The sequence below is a fragment of the Glycine soja genome, chromosome 13, assembly GCF_004193775.1.
Source record: "Glycine soja cultivar W05 chromosome 13, ASM419377v2, whole genome shotgun sequence".
NCBI lineage: Eukaryota > Viridiplantae > Streptophyta > Magnoliopsida > Fabales > Fabaceae > Glycine > Glycine soja.
Genome location: NC_041014.1, coordinates 30,547,407 through 30,572,966, shown reverse-complemented (window position 1 = coordinate 30,572,966; position 25,560 = coordinate 30,547,407). Strand labels below are relative to the sequence as shown.

Below are 25,560 nucleotides of genomic sequence, written 5' to 3'. Positions count from 1 at the left end.
ATATTCTTTTTGTATAGGTTAAAATTTATTAAAAAAATTATAAAATTAAAAAAGATAATTATTAAATAAGATGTGAAAATTTTTAAATTTTTTTATCAATAAATTTTAACTAGTAAAAAATAGTGTATTTCAAGTATTTTTTTTTCTTTTGCAAAACCAGCAAAAATTAACCCGGTTAGTAAGAATTGAGTTCATATATCTTAAGACCATAAATTTGAGTCTTAATGTCAAATGTAAGAATTCTTTTAATAGATAATCTTTCAAGAAATTATTAAATAATCTAGAATTACTAGGTGACCATATTTTCAACCATTGTTTATACTACTATAACACATTTGAAATTAACAATTAACCAAAATAATAATAAATTTTTAGTATATGTCATATGAAAATTAATTAACATCATAAAATTTTTGATGTATCTAATTATTTTTCGTGAGGAGTGTTAGAAATATATCTTCAGTAAGCTCCTCCAAACATGCATTATCTAATTGGTTAAAATTTATGAAAAATTATAGAATTAGGAAGAAAAAAAGTTATTAAATATAATGCCAGACACACTAAATTTTATTATTTTTAATAAATTTCAAGAAAATAAAAAAAGATGTGTATTCTTAACCGTTCTTTCTCAATTTTTCATAATATGTAAGTAGCAGTGGAAAAGTTATTTATTAAGCAGTTTGAAACAATAACTTGGGCATAGTCACTACCAATATTTATATTTATGAGAGACATGGTTCAACTTTTGAATTTGTGAGAACTAATTAATACTGGCCAGTTATATAGTATGCAGTATAGTGTAAAAATGAATGAAAATCATAATGATCCAAAACAGAGCCAGCACTGGCTAACTCAGCTCATGGTGTGGTGTGGTGTGGTGTGGGGAGGGGTAATAAAGTAAAATAGGGTTGTGGCATTAGGTGGGAAAGTACATTTTTAGCAACTTTGGGTTGGATAGGAAAGTAGAGAATGAAGAGTCCTCTGTCCTTCCAGCTTCCTTGAGAGAAAGAGAGAAGAGAATGGGAGAAACCGGTATCATTCTCAGCTTCCCCGGAAACTTAGACCCGAGAGCAGAAGAGTTCAGACCCAACACCATAAATATTCAATGCCAATGGTACCCTCTTCCTCTTCCTCTTCCACTTCCCATACCCCTCCCTCCTCCTAACCTCACCACCTCCTCCACCCGCTCCCTCCTCCTCACCCCGGTCCCTCTCACCTCCCACTCCGCCCTCCGAGCCGAGCTCCAGGCCTTCGGTGACATCAGAGCCCTCCAAACCGAAGCCCTCCGCCACGGCATTCTCACCGTCCACTTCTTCGACCTCCGCCATGCACAATCCGCCTTCGCCGCCATCCGCTCCATGCAACTCCACTTCCACCCCAACCCTGGCCTCCTCTCTGCCCACTACGTCCTCCCTAACTCCAACTCCCTCCCCGACTCCCACAACCAAGGCACCCTCGTCATCTTCAACCTCCACCCCAACCTCTCCTCCGACCAACTCCGTCGTCTCTTCCAACCTTTCGGTACTCTTAACCTCATTCCTTTCTTTATTATTGTTTCTGAACTTTTTTCATTCTTTTTGTTGTTTGTTGTTTGTTCAATCAAAAATCCATACATATTAGGTCCCATAAAGGAATTGAGAGATACCCCATGGAAAAAGAATCAAAGATTCGTGGAGTTCTTCGACATAAGAGACGCCGCCAAGGCCTTGAAACACATGAACGGCAAGGAAATTGACGGCAAACAGGTTGTTATTGAGTTCAGTAGACCCGGTGGTCACACCCGTAAGTTCTTCCATCATCATTCCAAAACCACAGTACCTCCTCTCAATTTCAATGCTCCTCGCTTGCATTCCTCTCAGAAGAAATCACCGGGAAGTCCCAGCAATAGTACGGGATCTATTGATGCGGAAATGGGGTCAATGAGTTTGACCGGAGGAGAAGTTGAAGAGCAGCATTCTTCTTCACAAGGCCCCACGCGGAGGAATCTTGGCAGAAAGCACACCACACTAGTAGTAGGAAACACCAAGCAACAACAAGTACCTAGAAGTAGGCACTGGAAGGGAAAACAAGCGAAGAAACACGAAACTCGGTTTCTAATCAAAGAGGACGCCATTGTAGAATCTGGTCCCAAAGATACTAGAACTACTGTCATGATCAAAAACATTCCCAACAAGTACAGGTCCGTTTTTTCATTCTTTATTATTTACTTCTATTGCTTCACTTTCTTCTTCTATTCGTGTTTCTGTGACTAGAAAACGTGAGTTTGAGCTATGACCAAGAGAGATGACCAATTGAGCTTCCATTTCTCTCTCTCTCTCTTTTTGAAGATACCCTTTCTCTCTCTTAAATCATACAAACAAAACACTGTATAAAAGCCGAGAGAGAGAGAGAGAAAGGCGTTGCGAAATACTAAAATGTGCTAAAGTATAATGATATATAGTGTAAATGAGTATGAAATAAATTTAAGTATAATGTAGCAGAATAGTATTTTTATTTTCATTTGAAATGAAATATTTGAGGATTTTATATATAATATAATTCTGAGCGTGTTGTGTTTTGACTTGTTGCAGCCAGAAGTTGCTATTAAACATGCTGGATAACCATTGCAGACACTGCAACGAGCAGATTGCAGACGGCGAAGAGCAGCAGCCTCTGTCCTCCTACGACTTCGTGTACCTCCCCATTGATTTCAAGTATTTTTCCCATTTCCATTCCATGCGTGCAATCTTATTATTTAACTAATTAATTACCCAGCAAAATGGGTCAATTATTATTATTATTATTATTATTATTATTATTATTATTAATAATTATGTTTTTGAAACAGCAACAAGTGCAACGTGGGATATGGGTTTGTGAACATGACATCCCCGGAGGCAACACTCAGGCTCTACAAGGCCTTCCATCTTCAACATTGGGAGGTTTTCAATTCAAGAAAAATCTGCGAAGTCACCTATGCTAGAGTTCAGGTATTACTATTTAGCTATCCAGAGTATTAATTGCTAAGTGTGACATTTATGTATATACTAGCTAGTACTAGTGATACAATTTATATATTCATATTATTGATTTAAAAGTAAACAACAATGAAGGGTTTGGAAGCATTGAAAGAGCACTTTAAGAACTCAAAGTTCCCATGTGAGATGGAGCATTACTTGCCAGTGGTGTTTTCACCGCCTCGAGATGGGAAAGAACTGACGGAGCCACTTCCACTAGTGGGGAACAAGCAGCAGCAACAAGCCATTCCAATTCCAATCTCAAGTGGCGGTGATGGTGACGTGGCTAGCAGCAAAAGTGGCGGCTTAGGTGGTGATGATGAGACAAATGAAGAAGAAGTGGCCTAGTGAGTTCTCAAGGGTAGTGTTGTGATTGTGAATCAGTGTTAGCAGGAGAACCAGACAGACAGCATTTAAGGTGGTTGAGCAACGACCCACACCTCTGTTCCAACCAACCTACAACTACAGCAACCATTTCTCAATCTCTCTCATCAACTCAACCTTTCCTCCATTATCTTTATTTTTTCTTTTTTATATTTTCGTTTCCTGCTTTTGTCTAGTGAAATTTAATTTCTAGTTTTTTTTTTCTTTCTTTTCTTTCAATCACTTGTTTTTGTTTGTATTGTAGTTGTAGGTTCTGACGCTTCAGATGTACTGTAGTAGTATTTAGTTTGCCTGTTAAATTTTCAAGAATTTCGATAGAAAACTTTATAGATATCATAGAAAAACTTGAGTTGGTGCTTGGCCATTACTACTACGTTTAGAGATGCTGATGAACCACTGAGCAAATTAAGCGGATGTGATTGTGTTAACCGGGTGCACTTCTCGAGGAATTAATACTGGAAACTAGGATCAGTAGGAAGGATTTCATGCTAGAGAAATCCTAGCTGTATTATGATTCTCACTTAAATTTATTAAAAATTGTTTTTGATGGGTTATGCTTTTTATTTATCGACTCTTTCTTACTTTAGAAGTAAAAACCTGCTAAACATGGGGAGGAATGTTAGGGACATTTTCTAATATCTTATGACTGATTGAAATTTATAAAAATTTGTAGGTTTTACATAGTTTAGGAGAAAGAATTGTTTAAATGAGATATATAACTCACCAAAGTAGGTATTTTTTTAATAAATTTTAAGTAATTGTCAAAAGATTGTTAAAAAGAGTGTCATTAACATTTTTTAATTTGTGATTTTTAATATATTTTGGTAGATCATAAAGAAAATGTTGGAAAGGGCGTGCCGTTATCTTTTCTTTTATAAAATTACACAATTTATTATAAGCTTAGTTCTTTCTTTTTACCCTTTTAGTTACATTTAATAAAAATGTTTTTTGATCTGTTTACGGGAATAAAAAGGTATGTGACTATAGAAACTTGAAAAATCCCCTAAAAAAAAGAAACTTGAAAAGTAGAAAAGGTCAAATTTTAGATAATAAACATGAATGTGACAATTATTAAAAAAAAAGAATTGTTTGTCTCTTAAAATCTGAATCTATCAAAAAATTATTAATATTAGAGCTGGAAAACAACCAAATTTTCAATTATTTGAATTACTATAAATTCATAAATATATTTAATTAAACTTGAACTTTCTTAACAAGATTAGTTGGATCATAAAAATAACTTTTCCGCTGCAATAAGGAGTTTTCTTTGAAAAAAATAAAATAGAAAATAATGATGTACCGTATTGATTGGTATTTTTATTTAAATTTAATGACTGTGTTGATGGTGTAAAATATTATTTTGCTATCAATTGATCATAAATTATGGTTTATATAATTTTAAGATAATTATTATAAAAATTAATAAAATTATTATATAATAATTTATTATTAAATGACGATAAATTTTATACTATATTTTTTAGTTGTGATACTATTTGCTTACAACATGAAGAAGAGCATGTGAGACCTTAGAATAGATTAGTTGAAAAAATAGGCCTCTAAATTATTTGAATTTTTTTAAATAAGTATTTTGAAAGTTTGTAATTGAGTTTTTGAACTTTTAAATCATTAATTGGTTTTCTTCATGATAAATTTTTGTTTGAAGTCCCATTGAGGTAATTGAAAATTTTCAAATAGTTAAGTGACCAAGTTGTTAGTTTAATTATTTAGTAGGTTTCTAAATCATCTATTTTTTTAATCAGGTACAAAATGAAATCCGAACAAAAATGTGATCAGCTGAGACCTCAAACAAAAATTTAAAGAATAAACACTAATTTCTTAACAAAAAATAATTCAGAAACCTACATGTTAATGTAACTTACATAGAAATATCAAATAAAAGAATTTAGTTATGTGATCAACAAATAATTAAATATTAAATGATGTGTTTCTATCAAAAAGCAAGGAATGAAGTGGCAGAAGTGTTGGACGAATGCATGTACTACTAACAGTATCTTAATTTTCAAAGATGCATCTGAGATGAGAGTACAGTCACAACTCACAAGTGACAACCTTTTAAAATAGCGATGAGTGAAATAACAAGTGTACACTTTATTTTTAGTAGGTAGCAGTAAGAAAGAAAGGGAAAGAGATGCAGGAGAATACGAAAAAAAAAATGATATAATGTGACAAGTAGTGATGGGAGATGAGTGGTTGATTTGAGGAGAGATGCTTAAAACAAATTAAAAGTGTTGATAAAATTTATAATTTGTAAATATACCCATATTATCACCCATATATATATATATATATATATATATATATATATATATTTGTAAATTTCTATAAAAAAATCTACTTGAATATTTTTAATGGGATATTTCGTTATATTATTTATTATCATTTATTTTGCTTCTAGGCACAATGTTTTTAAACTAAAGAAGTACTTAGTACTAAAGTTTATGTGAGTCACAAAATTGAGTCTTGAAAGCTCATTCTGATTAGGGCAAACAGTCTCAAAATTTTAAAAAATATGAGTTTATTTATCATTAATTATCCTGGTGAAGGAATATGATATTTGTTTATATATAATATATAATTTAAATTGAAGTGCGTTAGGGAGGTAGTGGAGTTTAATTAAGAGAGTTGTTGTCCTTGCAGTGTTAGAACAAGCTGGAGCCTCTAGTAGCGTTGGGTTTTGTGTGTGATGAATGAAGTTGGAGCTACTGTTGTCTTTATTTATACAGATTATACGTACGATATTATAAAAAAAAAAAAAGAAGAAGAAGAAGAAGAAGATTTTTTTAGGGTTTTTCTAAGTTTTGTTGTGGACCATGATATTCTCCACACCTGTCCTGCATTTGGTTCTGCCACCTCCACCACCCGTTTCACATCTCTGTCAGTTTTTCATCATGTTCTAGGGTTTTGACACGTGGACCACCTGATGCTTCCCACGTCATCACCGGTCCCTCCCCTCTTCCCAACTCAAACCTCGTATAGTTAATATCATAACTCAATATATATGCTGCCCATTCCCACCACCATGTCTGTTTTTTGACCCTATTCTCGTCGCATGTGTTAGATCTTAGCAGCAATCAAAGAGAAAGAAAACGCAGGAGGAAAATCCATCAAAATTTAACTATCAATTTTTATTATAGTTTTATACTAGCTTGAATATGATTGAAGACATAAATAAAATTTTACAGTGGCAATTATGTGATTTCGGAAATGGATAGTTTGACAATAATCGTTATCCTTAAAAATCGTCCTTCATGGATATAAGTTAAGTCAAGTACCTGATTGGCTGGCCGGTGGCCAAGCAAAGCAATAACAAGTTTTGGGTGAATTGGGTAAAAAATAATTTCCTCACAATTTTCGATGAAATTCGGGAGGGGAACTTTCTGATTTTGATTTTGTTTTTCTTTTAAATTAAATATATTATTTATAAAATAAAAATAAGAAACAAAAAAGTATTAAAAAAATTACATTTTTAAATTGATAATTAAAAAGTAATTTCTATGCATCATCAACATAAAATTTTTTACACAATCAATAAGAAATTATAATAAATATAAATTTTAAAATGATTATCATAAAAATTAATAAATTTATCATACATATTAATTTTTATTTTTATGAGAGATATAAAATGAATTGGATGTTTAAGAAAAAAAAAACTGTAGTTTCCATTTCTTTTACTAACTTTTAACAAATAACATTTATCGATAAAAATATATATTAATTTCTAATTAAATTTTGGTATAAAAATTATTTATATTATCTTTGCGTCAACTATTTACTCACAATTTAATTATTTTATTTTTTTTCACTTATTTAAAAATATATATTTTTTTTAAAAAAAATTATTCTTACGAAATATTTTTGTTCTTTCAAGTGAAAGTGAGTGGGTGCTGAAAGGTGAAAAAGTTTCACACCATATGCTAGGTTGAGTTGATTCATTGATGAAATCGGGATGAAATTCACGAAGATAGAACGACAATGGTTGGAGGAAATGTCGATTTTCTCATTGATTTATAGTTTTAAAAATCAAACTTAGGGATATTTTTATTTGTTATTATTTTAAATTAATTATTTAAAATACGGATGATGTTAATCCAACACTAACGTTATTAATAGAGAATGAAAGAAAGGATTAAAATATTAAAAAATATAAAAGATTAAAATGAAATTTTTACAATTTGATGAATAAAATAAAAAAATATATATAATATAATAAACTAAAAATGATATTTAGTCTTTTTAAAAATTAAATTTGTTTACAAAATTTTACTTTCATACATATTTATATAAGATAATCAAATATTCTCAAGTTTTAAAATAAATGTTGTATTTTTTTAAAAAAGTATTCTAAAATAAATATTATATTTTATTTTTAATGTAATATTAATTATTATATTTTATTAATATCACTTTAATTTTTTAATCTAAAATTAATATTACTCTATTTTATCTCCTCGATAAGATTAATTTTATAAAATTATTATTATTATTATTTATTAACTTTTTATCTATGTAAAATAACTTTTAATTTAATAAAAATTACAGTTCCAAACTGAATATATATTTTTAAACTAGCATAAGAAAAATTATATTCTTAGTTTAATAAAACTTTAATTACTAATTATGACATTATTTCCGCACATTTACCAAATCTAACTCGATAATCATAACTATCAACAGATCAAAAAATACTCATAACTATCAAAATCCTTATTTTTAAATATCACTCCATTATTGTTATTTTAAACAACCACTAGTATTCTTCAATATATATACTTGCTCCTATTTTAAATATAAACAATAAATTCTCTTATTTTTTTTATTAAATATAAAAAAATATTAATTATTTATGTTTTATTTAATTAAATTCCAATAAAAAATAATTTAAGAAAAATATTTATTTTTAATTAAAAATACACTAAAATATACAGTACTGTATAAGATTTTAAATGTGTGTTGTTTAATTAATTTTGTATGATAGTACTAATGGCGAGGAGGGAGTGACTATGGAACAAGGTCCGTGGAAACTGTGGCTGAGCCATGCGTGGATGTACTTTTGATGCAATCAAGGTCACACGGTTGGCCACTTGGACCAATTCAATAAATAAATACCTTGCTTTTTGAAAATCGATAAAAATGGTAAGTTTAATTTAATTTAAAGCTTTACATACTTGAACACCAAACTACTTTGGAAACACCATTTGTACGGATGCCCTGTCTTTTATGTACCTTGCTCCTTGCCAAAAGTTATTGAATATATTACTATACATTATTAATTGTTTTTGAGATTTTGAATAATTAGGCAAATACTTTTTATTCTTTAGTTATTACAATTATTTCCCTTGTAGTAGTTACTGTATGTATTAATGTAACATATACAAAAGTATCATAAAAATGTTTTCAAACAAAAAAAAAATCAGTGTAAGAAGAAAAAAGAATGTTGTTAGATGTAATTTAAGAAAAACTCGTTAGTTGAGTACAATTTGCTCAATGTTATTTGATTTACTAGTAATTTTATTTATTTATTTAGCATTCAATCAATAGAAGTTTAAATCAACCTTCGAGGGTGTGCTTCGTTTGGTATTTAGACAATTAAATATATCCTTCATGAAAATTTGTATTTGTTTATTCGGTAAATCATTTTTTATGGTTGAGTTGAATCTCACTTTCACTTAATTTAAGATTTTTTTTTCTTTTAAAACCATCCCTCTCTTTTTTCTATTCAACATAAAAAGTTTCAAATATTTTTTTATAACAAATATTTGTTGTTAGTTTATTAGTTTTTTATTTATGAAATAGATTTGAATCCATAATCTTTCTCTTTCTCTTCTCCTTTCAACCATTAAGACAAATCTTATAACTCAAATTACAACACATACTTTTGAATGAAATTTACAAAGTTGAGTTCAACTAAACTTCACCTTTTCGGCTATAATCTAAACACATTAAATTTTAGTATTGAATTGTTAAAAAAAAATTAGTGTTGAAATATTTGAGTATTTTTTATAAAGTCTTAAATTTAAATTACATTACAAGTTTAAATAAATTTAAGCATTTAATTCAATTTAAGTTATTCTAAAAAAAGTTAGATAGAATTGTTTTTTAATTTTATTGGTACAAATTATTAAATTAACATTAAAATATATAATAAATATAACATAAAATTGAAACTTATAATTATAATAGAAAATATATCCTAATTTGTCCTTTTTACACATTTTTATAATAAAATTCACTACATTCATTTATAATAAATGAGAACAAAATATAAAAAAATGATAAGCTTATAATTATAAGTAATGTTAAAATAATAAAACATAATTTATTAAGTAAAAACTTGGATAAAATGATTTGGTATGGTGGTATATTTCATAAAGTATTAATTTAATCTCTTTTTTTTTTTTATCAAGTTTTAAAAATATTTATCTGTTCTGCAGCTGCTGAGGACTTATTTGGTTGTAAAGATTTTATATTGGATAACTATTCTATTATGTGTATGATTATTATTTTTGGTGAATGTGTGATTAATTATTTGATGCATAAAAAATATGATAACTTTATTTTATTGTCTATTCTATTATTTTTTGTCCACTGTAATTTTTATCTTGAAGGGAACACTTAAGTTAAGGAACAATATGATAGTTCTTTCTCTCTATATATCTAGCTTGTTGCTATTTATGTAAAGATATTCCATTATTTTAATTTACTGTCCAGTGTACTTTTTATCTTGAAGGGAACACTTAAGTTAAGAAACAATATGATAGTTGTTTCTCTTTATATATCTTGTTGCTATTTATGTAAAGGATAATGATATATATATATATATATATATATACTTTGATTTTAAAAAAATATACATATACACTTTATTATTTTAAATATCTCTTCAACAATTTTTATTTTCTTTTATCTCTTTTTCTATCACATTATAAATTTTATTATACCTTTTTTTTTTTATCTTTTTTATACCTCTTTCTAAGTGTTAAATATAGTAGAATGTATGTTTATTAGTTCATGTAACATTTTCTTATCTAAACCATCGACCTCGGCACAGCTACTTTAAACAAAACATCTTTTAATCGTACGTATAACGTATTTTTACTTGTAAGTGAAATGATTGGTTTGTTAGGATAAAGGTGGTTGCTTACTACGAGTAATTACTAATATCAAGCTTTTTTATGGTTAGTTATTGAATTTGGAAACTTGGTCCCAAAGATACATGCACCTCTTCGTTATTTTGTACTTATTTTTGGTTTATGTAATATAAAGTAACTTCTATACAAATTAAATAGAACATAATGGTGGTAAGGAACAAGGATGAATAAACGAAAGATGGAGAACTTTTATTCTCATTATTATTATATATTTTTTTGTTAAATAATAATAATAATAATAATAATAAGAAAAGAATGAAAGAAATGTACTCAAGACTCAAGAGTCAATTTCATTGATGTTGCATTCAGTCTAGTAGTATAAAAAATTGTGTCGAACAAACACTACAACACACTATCTTGCCAATGACATAGTCCTAGTTTTGAATTACACTTCGATTGGTTCAATGATCATGATTTGGGGTAGATTCCTTTTCTAACTTATCTTCCTCGTCGTTCATGTCTGGACATTATATGTGTTCGTTGTGATCAAACCTATACAAGTAACACCAAAATAACATAAGCAAAAAGAGTTTCTTGTTGATCAAACTATAATTAATTAATGTTGTCTCATATAGGGACAGTAATTGAGAGAAATCCACAATTAGCAAACAAGTGCCCGGCAAATGTTAAAATCATGGATTTGGCATTTGGCAAATGACAATAAATTAGCTCTACGCAGAAATTTATAATAACTTAAAACAAGAGCAAAGAAAAGCTACCTATTATAAATTTATGATAAGGTGTTCAAGAGGTTAAGAATATTGTGGCAAAGAAATCCCAGCTGGGATATGGGAAGCAAAGGTGGATTTTTCCGTTATGCAGATGGTTTTGACAAATTGCTATTACTCTTTGGGACTTTGGGTTGCATTGGAGGTGGCCTACAAACCCCTATGACAATGCTTGCTCTTGGCAGTTTGATAAATGATTATGCTGGTGGATCTGTCCAAACCATGTTATAGACAAGGTAATTAATTAGTACATGACGTGATGAGGTCATCACTGAAGCCATTCATTCTAGACACATTTTTTTTAGTGAATTTACAATATTTTTTTATTTTGTACCATCCACTTTAAGTTAAGTTTCATTTAATGTTTATTACCAATTCAATTATATTTATTTGATTCATTCATTCTAGACAATGAAAACAGAATAAATGCAAAAATTCAAAGTCATATGGTTTCGTTATTTTTCTTGCTATTAGTAGTTATGATGATATTCAATAATATAAATGACTGTAAAATATAGTTTTTATATTCCAAAAATTTCATTTGCTTAAAAAAATCTGACAAAGTTCTGCTCATAATTCTTTCAGTACGCTCTAAGGCTGCTGGGTATTGCTATTGGGGTTGCTTTATCCTCCTTTATAGGTAAACTATTGCTGCAAATTTCGGATATTTGGTTTTCAACTTTCCATTGTTAATGATAACGTGGGCCGTTGAACTCTACCCTTTTTTCTGTCTCCTCTAGCAGATTAATCATGGATATGTGTAACATCATTAATAATTTTTTTCTTGGTGCAAGTAAATACTATATGAAAAAAAAATTCCTTGTCCAGCTAAAGTAATTATTACCTTTTTCATTTTTTCTTTGGATATATTGACAAGTGGATATCATGACCTGACACAATGAACTGACAATTGCCTAAATTAATGTCCCACCTCAACCAATTGAGATATGCTCAGTTAGCACAATAATTACTTTTCATGTAGTAAGAGTTCAATATTGATTTCAAGAGAATGCATGCATGCATGATATTTGTCCTGCCCTGCAGAAAGGGTATGCTGGACAAGAACTGCAGAAAGACAAACTTCCCGCATGAGAACTGAATATCTTAAATCATTCCTAAGGCAAGAAGTTGGTTACTTCGACAAGCAAACTGATTCTTCCTCAACTTTCCAAGTTATTGCCACCATAACTTCAGATGCTCAAAACAATCCAAGATACCATAGCTGATAAGGTATACTTATTTAGCGTTTGGATGAATGTTGACAAAATTGATTTTGGTTATAATTGTTTTTAAAGTGATATGATTTATGTTTAGATGTTTTTATTATAAAATTCAAATTAAGAGTAAAATTCAATACAAAATTTTAGATCCAATGCAGAAACTACTCTAAATTGCTTTAACCTATAATCAATTCTGGATCAAAAATCATTTTTGAACTTTTCTCCAACGTGAAATTGAACATGTGAAAATATATTTAAAATCAATTCTCCAATGTGAAACCAAACACGCACACGCACTTAGTACTTCATTATTTATAGCTAAAAGTGGAAGAGCCATTAGTTCAGTATTTGCGATACTGGATAGGAAAAGTGAGATTGAACCGGAAGATCCTAGACATAGAAAGTTCAAAAATTCTATGAAGGGCCATATAAAACTGAGAGATGTCTTTTTCTCATACCCAGCAAGGCCAGACCAAATGATTCTCAAGGGCCTCAGTCTTGATATTGAAGCTGGCAAAACAGTTGCATTAGTGGGACAAAGCGGTTCGGGAAAATCCACCATCATTGGCTTAATTGAAAGATTTTATGACCCTATGAAGTGATCTATATCCATAGACAAATGTGACATCAGAAAATTTAACTTGAGAAGTTTGAGATCACATATTGCCTTGGTGAGTCAGGAGCCAACCCTCTTTGCAGGAACTATACGTGACAACATTATGTATGGTAAAAAGGATGTATCAGAAGATGAAATAAGGAAGGCAGCACGTCTTTCAAATGTTCATGAGTTTATAAGGTACACTTTCTAGTATCGAGAATCGGTTAAAATTGATTTTAGTCCCCGCATTTTAAAAATGATGATTTTAATCCCTATATTTTCTTAAATATGGTGAATTTGGTCCCTAGCTAAGTCAAAATGAAGTATAGAGACAAAAACCAAATCCACCGCATTCCCCATTTTTTTAAAAAGTAGAACTAAAACCAATTTTAACCAAATCTCAAAGGACTTAAAACGCATTTTACCCTTTTGTATTTTCCTCTCACTCTTACATAAGAGCATGGAAAAGCTAGTTGCATTCAGTGACACAACATGTTTGATGCAGTTCGATGAAAGATGTTTATGACACTTACTGTGGAGAAAGAGGAGTGCAGCTGTCAGGAGGGCAAAAGCAAAGGATAGCAATTGCTAGAGCAGTGCTTAAGGACCCTTCAATCCTTCTGTTAGATGAGGCAACAAGTGCTCTTGACAGTGTGTCAGAGAATCTGGTACAAGAGGCACTCGAGAAAATGATGGTTGGAAGAATGTGTGTAGTTATAGCTCACCGTTTGTCGACAATACAAAGTGTAGATTCCATAGTTGTGATTAAAAATGGGAAGGTGGTGGAACAAGGATCACACTCCTAGATTAGGCTACAACATGGTCACTCAACTTGAAGTGATATGTACAAATATGAAATATGCATATGAATTTGGATTACAATTTGATATTCCACTATATCACCAATGTACTAACCAAGCATTATACAAGTTAAAATAAGATAAACAGTTTTGTACCCAAAATATATATTAAAAACATTAGTTTAAAGTAATGAACACTTCTTGGGTTATGCATTTAGAACAAATGGAGGACAATGTTTCTTAATAAGTGAATATTTCTAACAACTCCAAAATTATCAATACTTCTTGGGTCATGCATTTGGTAGAAATGGACAAAATGTTTCTTAATAATAGTTAGATCTAGCATAAAAAAAAGAAGCTAGATCCTATTCCTCTATCACGTATTTTTGAGATATCACTTTCTTTTTAACTTGTTGCATTTGGATTGGTATCACTTTTTATTACACACTTTCGAGAGATTTTTAATTGTGAAATTCGCCTTCTCTCTCAAGTCTTACCTGAAAAAAGAATAAAAAGAGATAAAGACTCACTTTTTAACTTCAAGTTGCATTGCTTATCGAAGTAACGCGTATTTAATTAGTTATATATACCTGGATATGATATTGCTTTTTATATGTAACAAACACAATAGTAACATCTAACAGGTGAAAATGTGAAATTGTACTATTTTGTCTCGGTCGTTAGGATATAGCATTCATACAACTCTAAAAATTAAATTACTCAGCTAATACCATAAAAAAGAAAGAGACAAAATCGATTCCAATAAAAATCAAATTGACACTCCAAAGAATTGGTTTTGTTTCTGATTAGAATTTTCAAAAACCGATTCAAATGATTGACACTCAAAATAAGAGACAAACTTGGTGGTAATGGTAACAAAAACAGTTCAACTCAACTATTGTGTCTGTCCTATTCATGGCTGGTACACCACAAAATTCTTCATGGGACGCTTGCACACTTGACACATTACAGTTCCTTGACTTGGTCTTTCATTTTCTCTAGAGGAAACAAAGTATGAGTGATTGCAACTCCCTTCAACAAAATGGGGGTCTAGGAAGTTTCTTAGAGCACCATGCAATCCCAAATTGGTTATATTTTCTCTCCACTCTGAACATTTCCTTAAGAATTCCATCACCTGCATCCCTTGAAGCCTAAGAATATCAGTTGAGCTTGAACCCCCACATCCAATCACAGCCCAACCTTCTTCTCTATCATCCATGTCAAGCAAAGTTGACAACTCAGCTAGTACATGATCAGAACTTGGTGTCTTTCCTAGTCTGAGTTTAGACCTTCTCATGGTCTCCAATCGAACCCAAAAGTGTTGCACATTTGTGAAGGAAAGTGGATCACTGAGACTTTTTTCACCACCTCTTGCCATTATTTGCTTAACATTTTCACCTGATTGACTATTACCAACATATATTGTTTCCAGCTGCAGACCTGCTCGTTTGATCTCAGTTATCTTATCATTGAATTGTTGGATCCAAACCAAGTTTTCACTCCCATAAAGGCAAATATTTTTGCCTTGTTCAACCTGGTACATAGTACAATGTAAAATTCAGTAATGTTACGTGAAATTAAACTGTTAAAATCTGCATGAAAATATGATATGAATCAGACTCATACCCAGTAAGCAAGGAGAGGATTGATGCCATCCAGCAAAAGTTGCATTGTCAAATTCTGGTCTTGCCATAGTTCTTCCTCTTTTGAAGCCGAAAAGGGGTATGCTTGTGCACCCCAAATGTTGATCATATCAAGAGCATTGTAATTTGTGACCTTCCCTTTTGAATCTAGAGCTACCATGATTGGCTCATCCTTGTAGTTCCATTGTTCCCTTATGTACTTCACCACTGCTGAGCTAAGTAACCTTGGTTTCCGAACAGCATTCCAAGGCAAGGAATCGGACATAAAATTAAAACTTCTTTCTTCAGCTTCAGTCCATGTATCAGAAGATGGAAGGGGAATCCACACAATCTTATAACTCTCCCTCAACCTCTCATTCAGAGGATGATCACATGTTTGCTGGACCAGTAAGTATATATCTATCGGGTTGAGTAGCTGCGGTTTTGAGATCAACAACAGAACTGTCTTATTTTTCAGTTCAGAACCACGAAGCTGTAGACGACAGAAGATTAAGATTAGAAGATTGCTTAGGCTAGAAAGATATATTAGCAAGTCATATCCTTGGAAATATTTGAACAAATCTAAAATTAGAGCAATTATCTTCTAGAAAACAAGCAAAAGTTTTATGACTTTTTAAATAATCAGATGATCAATAGTTAACTTTTAATCTTGATCATTTATTTATAGTTGTATGGTTTACATTTGCAGTTCTTATAATATTCTTATTGATATGTGAAAGGTTCTCAACCTGAATGATATGTTTGTCTAAAAGTAACTGAACCCTTTAGATTCATGTTCCTCTTATATTGTTTTATTTGTTTCTTATCCATGATGTTGAGAGATTTGTTCTTCAAATATATGTGTGTGTGAATTTGTTAATATATACCTGCTTTTTTTTAGAAACAGTATAGCAATTAGCAAATTATAACCTTTATTTTTTTTAAACGCACCAAAAAGTATAATTTGCTAAAATAATCCTTCTAAAAGTAAGTGATTGCAGTTAGGAAATATCTTTGTGTGTATTCCACACACATACCTTTTGTTCTATCTCTTCCAAATATAAAGGCAAAATACTTCTCAGCACAATCAAAAGAGCATAATACCTTTACTTCTGTTGAGCAATCCTTCAATGGCAAGTAATTCTTGGAAGGAAAAAATAAAGTGAGAGTCTTTTGATTATCAATGTTCTCCTCACGAGCAAGATCCAACAGCCTGTCATACAAGTTTCTCTCTGAAACATTGTTATATAAGTAACTGATGTTAGTGCACAAATCAGAATTGATTAATAAACCTATCATTATAAGCAATATTAAGAAGCCGAAAAGTAACCTAGCTCTTTGTGACACAGATCCACCTGTCTTCTGAGATTACAGCATATGCCACTTAATCTATACGCCAAACTTGAAAGCTCCCAAGCAGCAATTATTGCTGAATCTGAATACCTGAAATGTGTGAATACATCATAAGAGCATCCCAAGTTAAAAAATTTAACGTGCATTTGAGACTATCAATAATTTTGAGTCACTGTCAAATAATTTAAAAGGTTTAATTAATGTTTTGGTCCTAATACCTGCGGCAACTGTTTGTTTTAGTCTCTCTACCTAATAGTTTTGTAAAGGGACTAAAATGGACGGTTTTTGGTACAGGGACTAAAACTAAAGTTAGTGCACGTAAAGGGACCAAAAGATTAATTAAACCTGAAAAGAATTATGCATGTTTGACATTATCTGAGCCTCAAGGGAAGAAACATGCACTTGGTCATGTTTTTTGGCTGTGAAATCCATGACTTGAGAAAAACATGCTAAACAGCTTCTGGTGATCCAGTATGCAGCTTCGTATATTCGAGACTTTGTGTCTCTGACAAGGAATATATCATTTCCAGGCTCTACATGTTGAAGGGGAAGGTACTCAAACTTAATGATACACTTAGCCACATCCATCATGGTCTTAACCAACAAGCTCAATGCCTTGATTTGTAGCTTCAGTGGCTTTAAGTTGTTGGGCAGCTGCTTAATATTTGAAATTAAAGCTGCCAAAGCATTACCACGATATAGCTGCTTAAGTTGCCAGAATTCACCATATCTTACTGCAAAAGCAGCAAGCACTAATACTACTTTTGCATCCCAACTATACTTTCCTATCAAATCAAACAAATTTATGATCCTTGAGTTGATATCACCTTCACCAGAGCATCTGCAGAGTACCTGCCAATAAAATAGATATGTTGATTATACGTATAAGTGCACATGTGCATACACCAACATTTTCAAAACAACAAATATGAAGTACCTTGCCTATTTTTGTGATGATGAATCCTACTGGTTCACTACAACCAATCGTTTCAATTTCAGTTATGTCATTCTTCTGAAAGGAAGCAGAATATAGATTAAAAGCCCCCTGAAAACAAGCCAACAGAAATCATAATCTGAAAACTTCAATGTCAATGCAGGTAAAATGAATTCCTAGGTACTATATTTAAAATATAGTATATTTACATTTTGACAATCATGTTATTTGTTCAGTATTCACTAGCTTTCCAGATGACTAATCTCTATTGGAAACCCTTAGTGGGGTTCTCCCATTCCAACTATATTTTTTTTATCCACAAGGCTCGAAGTCGAGATCTTGCTCAAGGAGACCGAGTCTAGTATCATTCGAACCAACGAATATGAAATTTGCATGAAGTATATCCTAAATATGAAAAATGCATGAGTTTATAGTTACAGCATGCACGGTGTATCAAGGGAGTAAAATTTACTATTATTGTGGAAGTATGAAACATAATGTTGCCAACAGCAAGAAGCATTGTCTCAGAATCCAGTCTGCGACCATCTGGATCGTGTGTAAGGAGGAGCTTCTTTATAAGAATATCATGTTGCATGTTTGGAATTGAGAATGGAAGTGAAATGTTTTCTAAGGGAATAACTCAAGGCCGAAACTATGGTGAAATGCACATGCCATGCTATAAAAATTACGAGGTTCTATTCTATCAGTGTATAATCCTGTTTCTATACAAAATGAAGCTAGTTATTTGATACTTTGATTCATAAAATGGGGACCATCGCTGTTTAAAATAAATAAATGGTGACCATCAACCTGTCTCTATTCTGCGATTGAAGTATCCTTATGCTAATTTATATAATCTAAAAAAGCAAAATGCCTCGTTACTTTTTCTTTCTCTTTCCCTTTATCTTTTTTATTTTATCTAATTCGTTGGATTTGTGAAGTAATTAGTGGTATAAGACTAGGCCAAAATTAGCTAAAAAATTAGTAATAAAAACTAAAAAATTAATTGATAACTAAAAGCAGAAAAATTATTTTAGTAAATCATAAGTATTCGATAAAAATTATCTTAAAATAACTAGAAAATATAAAATTACAGGATAAAAATAAAAAAAAATTACTTTAAAAAAATCTAATAAATGTTTAAAGATAAAAATGAAATAAATATAAAAAATTAAAAATTAATGTTTTAAAAAATAATAAAAATTATTTAAAAAAAACTTATTTATCGAATAATTAAATAAGTTTTCAGTTAATAAAACAAGGTATAAGTATTTTTAAGAATTATTCTATTGAAAATATAGTTTTTTTTTTAATAGAGAAGCTCTCAAAAACTATTAAAAGAACTTTTAGCCTTATTAAAACATATCCTAAATATGTTTCCACTTTAGTTGGAAAAGGACGGAACAAACCAGATATCTGGCATTGCAGATCCATCGGGGTCACAGTTAAGAGTTTCTTCGACGTCAAGACAGATTATAAAATCCGGATTATTATGTAAACATCGAAGCAGCATTATCAAAAGGCAATATTCTAAATAAAGAGTTGTATATAAGTAATTAATATATTAAAATTAAGGTTAAATCATTTAGATATTATCAAGTTTGATTTTTTATAAAAACAATTCTTATCAAACTTTATTTATCTTTACTGAACTTTAAATTAATCAAAATTTCTAATGAATTAAAGGATTAAGATAAAAAAAAATAGTGTACAATTTTTTTTATTTTATCTTCTGAAAATAATTAAATCAGTACAAGTGTTACTATTATTATTGTTATTTTAATTGGCGGTGGGGGAGTAAATATAATGAATAACGTGAATATTTCAAGAATTTTATATAAATTGTATATTTTCCAACTTGTTTAATATGTGGCCGAGGGATTTAGATAATTGGATGTTTTAGCTTTTAAAATATTTATTTTTCATATCTTGAAATTGGATTAATATATGTTACCTTTTTCGGTATTTTTTATTTTTATTTAAAAACAACTTTAAATTTTTTATTATTTAAAGCGTGTTATCTCACTGAATTCATCTAAATAAAAATTAAACTCAATAAATAATGTTAAACAAAAAGATTCTCACTAACAACTGAAAAAAATATAATATTCTTTTTTAATTGTTTGTGACTCACTTTTTATATAATTTTTCTTTAGGTCACTTTTTAGTTTAGGAAGTCTAATGATGAGATCATTTTAACACTTTTTTTTGAAACCAGGAGATATTTGGGGCTTTTTATTTGACATTCAACTAATTCTCCATAAGTTTCACATTTTAAATCAATAAAAAAGAGTTCAAAGTTGTGTCTAAAAATTAAAAAAAAAAAAAAAAACACAAATGTATCAAAAGGGTAACATCAGTCCAAATTTTAGACATAAAAGATTAAAATAAATTTTGAAAAGATATAATAAAAAAATTAATTTTAGCTAAATGAAAAGAGACCAAAAATATATTTTAGTATAGAAAAATATATGAAATTGATTAAGAGATCCATGATTGAATAAGTGATGGTTTTTTTAAGGATTAAATAAGAAGAATACTAACATCAACATCCCCACCAGCAAAAATATGTTATCTAATAGACTTAATTATAAATTTTATCATTCAACTTTTATTATTTTGTAAATTTTATTATTTAAGTTTTATTTTCACAAATTTTATCACTCAAATTTTCATTTTTTTATACATTTTACTACTGCTGATATGAAAGATGAATGATTTTGAATTTTGTTATCGATTGTAATTATAATCGAGGTAAAAAAGTAACTTTTTACATTGTTATAATCTCAACCAATGTAGAAAAATGACTTTTTATATGAATTATAAATAAAATCGACGAAGAAAAATGACTTTTTATATCAATTATAACTATAAAGTTACTTTTCTACATTAATTATAATTACAACCGACTTATAAAAATCTAGAAAAGTGATTTTTTAAATTATTTTATTACCAATATAATGGAAAAATATAAAAAATAAAATATCTGAATGATAAAATTTGAGAAATATTGAAAATTGGATGGTAAAATTCATAAAAAAAAAATTAGTGGTAAAATCTGTAAAATTTATATCTTAGAGTATTTATAATGGGATGTTTCATGAGTTGTTTAAAATTAAGAAATACTATTTAATAAATCCTTACCACTAAAATACAAATGACAGTGTGTTGTTTAGATAAGTAATTGATCCTTAATTCATTTTTACCAATTAAATAATTATTTTTCAATTATAAAATTTAATGTGATTTAAATTAAATACTTACTCTAACAACTTTAATATTAAAGTAAATTTTTATATGAACTTTTTAAATTTATGTGACATTTATAAGACTTAGATAAATAACTTATTTAACCCATTATCATGGATGCTCTTATATCACGGGGTATTATTATTTTCTTATAGGTTATTCTTTTCTCTTGTCATAAGGCAAGTAAAAGTGCTTTAAATTGTATTCTTTTTTGAAAGATTGATTCTGAATTCCCACGACACAAACCCAAACTTTACTCGTTCCTGAAAAGGTATTGGTGCATATCGATGATGGTATGCCATTACCTGATTTGATGCTAAATTTTGGATTATAAAACTTTACAGAAACCTGAAAATTTTATTCTTCCATCCTCATTTTAAAAATATAAAATATAAATTAATCCATTACGTTTAAAAAGACTAATCCATTATCATACATATGTATGTACTCAGCAGAGTACTAATACAATTCTTTCATGTGTTGTTCTGTTCCTATTTCAACAGGGCAACTTAATTATTATGGTTCTCATAGGTTTCCATAAATTATTCTTTCCAAGAACATCAACACATGTAGTCCAATCAATGTACTACATATAAAGTTCAGGTTGAATTTCTTGTGTTATCAACAAGTTTGAACCATTGGCTTGCAGGGTCACACATCTTAACACCACTCAGGCATTTGCATGCATTCGTGACAATGTTGTTGTTGGCATCCACATCGGAAGCGTTGTTGTTGATTTTACTTGAGAGGTGCAACATCGAATCAGAGATTATTTCCCATACTGAGCATTCATTTCCTAGTTTTGTTTCCTTCCTTTCTCCCTCTGCTTGTAAACAGGTGCTATTTCTACCCTTTACTGATAGCACTTTCTGGGCACTCAGAATTAGAACAGGGTCCTAATTTCAATGGCTCTAACTTTCCAGAGATGCAAAGACCTGTCAATGGGGTGAAAAATCACTTTGTGTGCTTCAACTTCCGATAACCCTGGCCCTGCATGAGGAATGCAATTACATTAATCACAATAATAATAATAACTATACCAGTGCAACTCGAATACTAGTTTTCTGTTGAAAAGGGTGTCCATATTGGTCAGGATCGAAATACGAGTCCCCGAAGAAGCCATTGCCGTCGTCGTCACTGCAGCACCACCGCGGCTTCGACACGTGGTTGTCCAAAATCACCATTACACCATTGTCTCCGAGGCCTTTCACCACCTCCTGATCGAGGACGTACACAAGAAATCCTCTAATATAACCTTTCATTTGATCAATTTTATATCATATATATTATTGGAAGATTAAATACCTTATACCAATGATCTTTATCATACAATTTATGCACGTATTTGTTTTATTCATGTAATAAATATAGCATGCTAAAATATCTATTTATATTTTTTTGAAAAATCTATTTATATAATTTAAACACATATTTATAATATATATTAATATTATTATATACTATTAGTTTTTTCTTATTAATAATTACTTTTCAAATAAGTTGTCTTTAATTGTTTTATTTTATTTTATTATAATCATAAATATTTTATCCATGTATAAATATTATAATAATAACATTGTATATTATATTAATACTTATTCTCAACATTATTAAAAAATTTAAAATTAGTTACTTTAAAATATATTTTATGAACTATTGTAATTAAAAATAAATAGTTTGTAGATATTTAACTACTTTTAAAGTAGAACTTAAAAATAAAAGTAATAAATGAATTGTCATATATATATATATATATATATATATATATATATATATATAAGTTTCTCATTTTTAGAATTTAAACTTCACTTTGGAAATAAATCTCATTGTATTGATAGAGAGTATTCAACTTAAGCCGCAATGAGGTAAAACCAATTCAAAACTCTAACATTATTACAACATTAAACTCATATATTTTAAATGATTAAAATATAATTTAAAATAAAAAATTAATTTTTACAATAAATATATTTTAAAACTCTTAATTATTAGTGCACAAAATTCAATTACATGTAAACATATTATTCACACTAACAAAAAATAAATACTCAGATTTAAATAATTATATATTTATATGTTATATTTTTTTAATCTATACATTTCAAATATGTATTACGTTAATTTTATTACTTGGAGAAAGAATAAACCCAGATAAATTTCATTAGGCTTAATATTAGATAACATCTCCTTAATTAAAAATATAATTATTTTTCCCTCAATTTTAATATATTTATATTTATATTCCACTGAATATTTTAAAAATTAATTTTATTAATGCACATGTATTTATATAAAAAAATATATAATTGAATCAAATTCGTGTATTACACAAGTTTAAAATATAATTTATTATTTAAAATTTATTGAAAACACAAAATGATAAGACTCATTAAATATATATATATATATATATATGGAGTAACACTCATAACATTGAGTTTAAATAAATTTCAACCGAAAATAGATACTGAGTGTATTTTAATTAATAAAGTTTGTTAGTGGCATTAATTAATGTAGTCAACATCAACATAAAAGTGTGATGTAGGCAGAAAATTAAAGTTAATAGTAAAATTAATATGTTAAAGTTTTTGTACATCTAGGGATAAAAAAACACTTTTTCATCTTCCACAATCCATATATTAACGAATTATATTTTTAGTAAATAAATTGAATAAAAAATAATTGCCCCTAAAATAATTAGCGCATAATAATTATCTTATTTTTTTTTATCACACTTGACTATCAGAATATGCCCAAAAGTGTTTGTTACACATACACCAAATATTGGATTGAAAAAAAATACAACCAATGCTAGCAATGAACGTCAAAATGATTCTTTTTTATAAAAATATGTCGCATTAAGATTTAAATTTCCATTGAAATATCTCCATTTAATATTTAATTGGTTAAAAATTGTTACAAATTCTCTGTAAGAAAAACAAACTATTACAAATGTTGGCATGGTTTGGACACTCCTTGTGTTCAAATTTATACTTTTATTTTTAATGATAGTTTTCTTTTGCCTTAAAAAAGAGGAATTATTAACAAAATTTGATATTAAAATTATATAGTCTTTGTTAATCTTTACATGGCATCTTATTATAATTTTTAATTTATGAGAAAAATTAATTATGTAACATGAAAATTGTTCGAGTGCATAAAAAATGATTGAGACTAAATAATTCAACATGTAAGCAGAGTATCTTTCTAAACTAAAGAGATTAATTTCTTATTTTTGGTAGGAATGATAATGCAAGACGAGTCCGTCCACCACTGACTCACTTCTATTCTTATTTTAAAAAAATATATATATGTATACTTTGATTTTACTTAAAAAAACAACAAATCATCAAAGATACTAAAGCATGCATATGTAAAAGTTGCATTTATCCTATTATTCATGTTCCCAAAATTATAAAAGCACGCATACTTAATAATGCATTAACTTGAATGAACCCACAAATGACTTTTAACCACCTAATGCAAACGCATATAGCTAAATATGAAGACCATAGGGAGTAGCTTATACCAATTTCTCTTCCAAATGGATTACGAGAATTACTTTTATACAAAGAGAATCGTTGTTTGTTCTTGATTGGGATGCATGGGAGTTAACATAATGATATGCATTCAACCAATTTCTGTGATTTTAATTTTGAACTTTGTGACTCCTCATGCCAAAGACCACTTTTAATAACACTATTGTTCTTGTTGATTAAAAAAGGTACTTCAATATTTGCTGTCAAAGTAAGCCCAAAACCAATGAACCAATCCAACTCACCATGGGCGCTAGGTTAGACCAAAAAAATATGTTTTGCAATGCTATGAGAAAATGAACCTGACTCACTTAACCCACGAATTAGGTGAATTTAACCCACAAGTTAGGTGAATTTGAGTCAGATTGAACTAGGTTAACTCGTTAAACCCTTCTAAATAATAACTAATAAATTATGTATTTTGTCTTGACAATTACATATTATAATGTTGTTGAATTATGACTAAGACTAATATTTAGATTTAAGACTTTGGAGTTTTTAAGGCTTTTGAACGATATTTGATGTATTTGAGAAAATTGAGACATTTGATTTGAATTTAATTTTTATGATTATATTAGATGCTTAAATGGTTATTTAAGACATTTATCTATTATTTGTATTTGTATTTGAATCATTGGAATGTCTTTGGTTGAAAAAATATCACTTTTAAAAAATAAAAAATAGAGAAAAAATGTTTTTAATTTTTAAAAATTTTACTTTTGAACTTTTTTTATTATAAAAATTTTGGTAAACATACCCACCTAATCCACTAACCCATAGTGGGTTGATATTTTTGTGGCTCATTTAAAAGTGAGTTGGGTTGATTCTGCCTATTTAAGTCGTAACTCGTGATGGACCAACCTCTATAGATTACGCTGATCCATTTTGATACCCCTAATATTTGTTGAGAAGCATTATATTATACATATGTTTCAAGATTTTTTTGATTTAAGTTTAGTTTTATT

At 29.2% G+C, this 25,560-nt stretch overlaps 3 protein-coding genes across 3 annotated transcripts; 2 read left to right on the top strand and 1 right to left on the bottom strand.

Moving 5' to 3' along the window:
* Positions 1-908: 908 nt before the first annotated feature.
* Positions 909-3,808, top strand: LOC114381486 (protein terminal ear1-like). Its single transcript, XM_028340754.1, has 5 exons — positions 909-1,521; positions 1,621-2,179; positions 2,571-2,693; positions 2,828-2,969; positions 3,093-3,808. Exons 1-5 carry the CDS (start codon positions 1,020-1,022, stop codon positions 3,342-3,344), a joined length of 1,578 nt encoding a protein of 525 aa, XP_028196555.1. The 5' UTR covers positions 909-1,019; the 3' UTR covers positions 3,345-3,808.
* Positions 3,809-11,343: 7,535 nt separating this feature from the next.
* LOC114381777 (ABC transporter B family member 18-like) lies at positions 11,344-13,907 on the top strand. The gene is made up of 4 exons (XM_028340994.1): positions 11,344-11,507; positions 12,868-13,046; positions 13,119-13,299; positions 13,607-13,907. Exons 1-4 carry the CDS (start codon positions 11,344-11,346, stop codon positions 13,905-13,907), a joined length of 825 nt encoding a protein of 274 aa, XP_028196795.1.
* Positions 13,908-14,675: 768 nt separating this feature from the next.
* On the bottom strand, positions 14,676-18,606 carry LOC114381929 (protein SIEVE ELEMENT OCCLUSION C-like). The gene is made up of 7 exons (XM_028341162.1): positions 18,283-18,606; positions 17,814-17,921; positions 17,277-17,728; positions 16,854-16,966; positions 16,628-16,755; positions 15,528-16,016; positions 14,676-15,435 (listed from the first exon to the last, which is right to left on the bottom strand). Exons 1-7 carry the CDS (start codon positions 18,403-18,405, stop codon positions 14,815-14,817), a joined length of 2,034 nt encoding a protein of 677 aa, XP_028196963.1. The 5' UTR covers positions 18,406-18,606; the 3' UTR covers positions 14,676-14,814.
* Positions 18,607-25,560: the final 6,954 nt, after the last annotated feature.

Excerpts from the sequence above, each read along its gene's own strand:
- LOC114381929 (XM_028341162.1), bottom strand. The coding sequence starts at position 18,405 with ATGCAACATGATATTCTTATAAAGAAGCTCCTCCTTACACACGATCCA. Across the intron at positions 17,729-17,813 it reads TCATCACAAAAATAGGCAAG|GTACTCTGCAGATGCTCTGG; the intron begins GTACTTCATATT and ends TTTTATTGGCAG. Across the intron at positions 16,017-16,627 it reads ATTGCTCAACAGAAGTAAAG|CTTCGTGGTTCTGAACTGAA; the intron begins GTATTATGCTCT and ends TGTCGTCTACAG.
- LOC114381777 (XM_028340994.1), top strand. The coding sequence starts at position 11,344 with ATGGGAAGCAAAGGTGGATTTTTCCGTTATGCAGATGGTTTTGACAAA. Across the intron at positions 11,508-12,867 it reads GGTGGATCTGTCCAAACCAT|GAAAAGTGAGATTGAACCGG; the intron begins GTTATAGACAAG and ends GATACTGGATAG. Across the intron at positions 13,047-13,118 it reads TGCATTAGTGGGACAAAGCG|ACAAATGTGACATCAGAAAA; the intron begins GTTCGGGAAAAT and ends CTATATCCATAG.
- LOC114381486 (XM_028340754.1), top strand. The coding sequence starts at position 1,020 with ATGGGAGAAACCGGTATCATTCTCAGCTTCCCCGGAAACTTAGACCCG. Across the intron at positions 2,180-2,570 it reads AACATTCCCAACAAGTACAG|CCAGAAGTTGCTATTAAACA; the intron begins GTCCGTTTTTTC and ends GACTTGTTGCAG. Across the intron at positions 2,694-2,827 it reads TACCTCCCCATTGATTTCAA|CAACAAGTGCAACGTGGGAT; the intron begins GTATTTTTCCCA and ends TTTTTGAAACAG.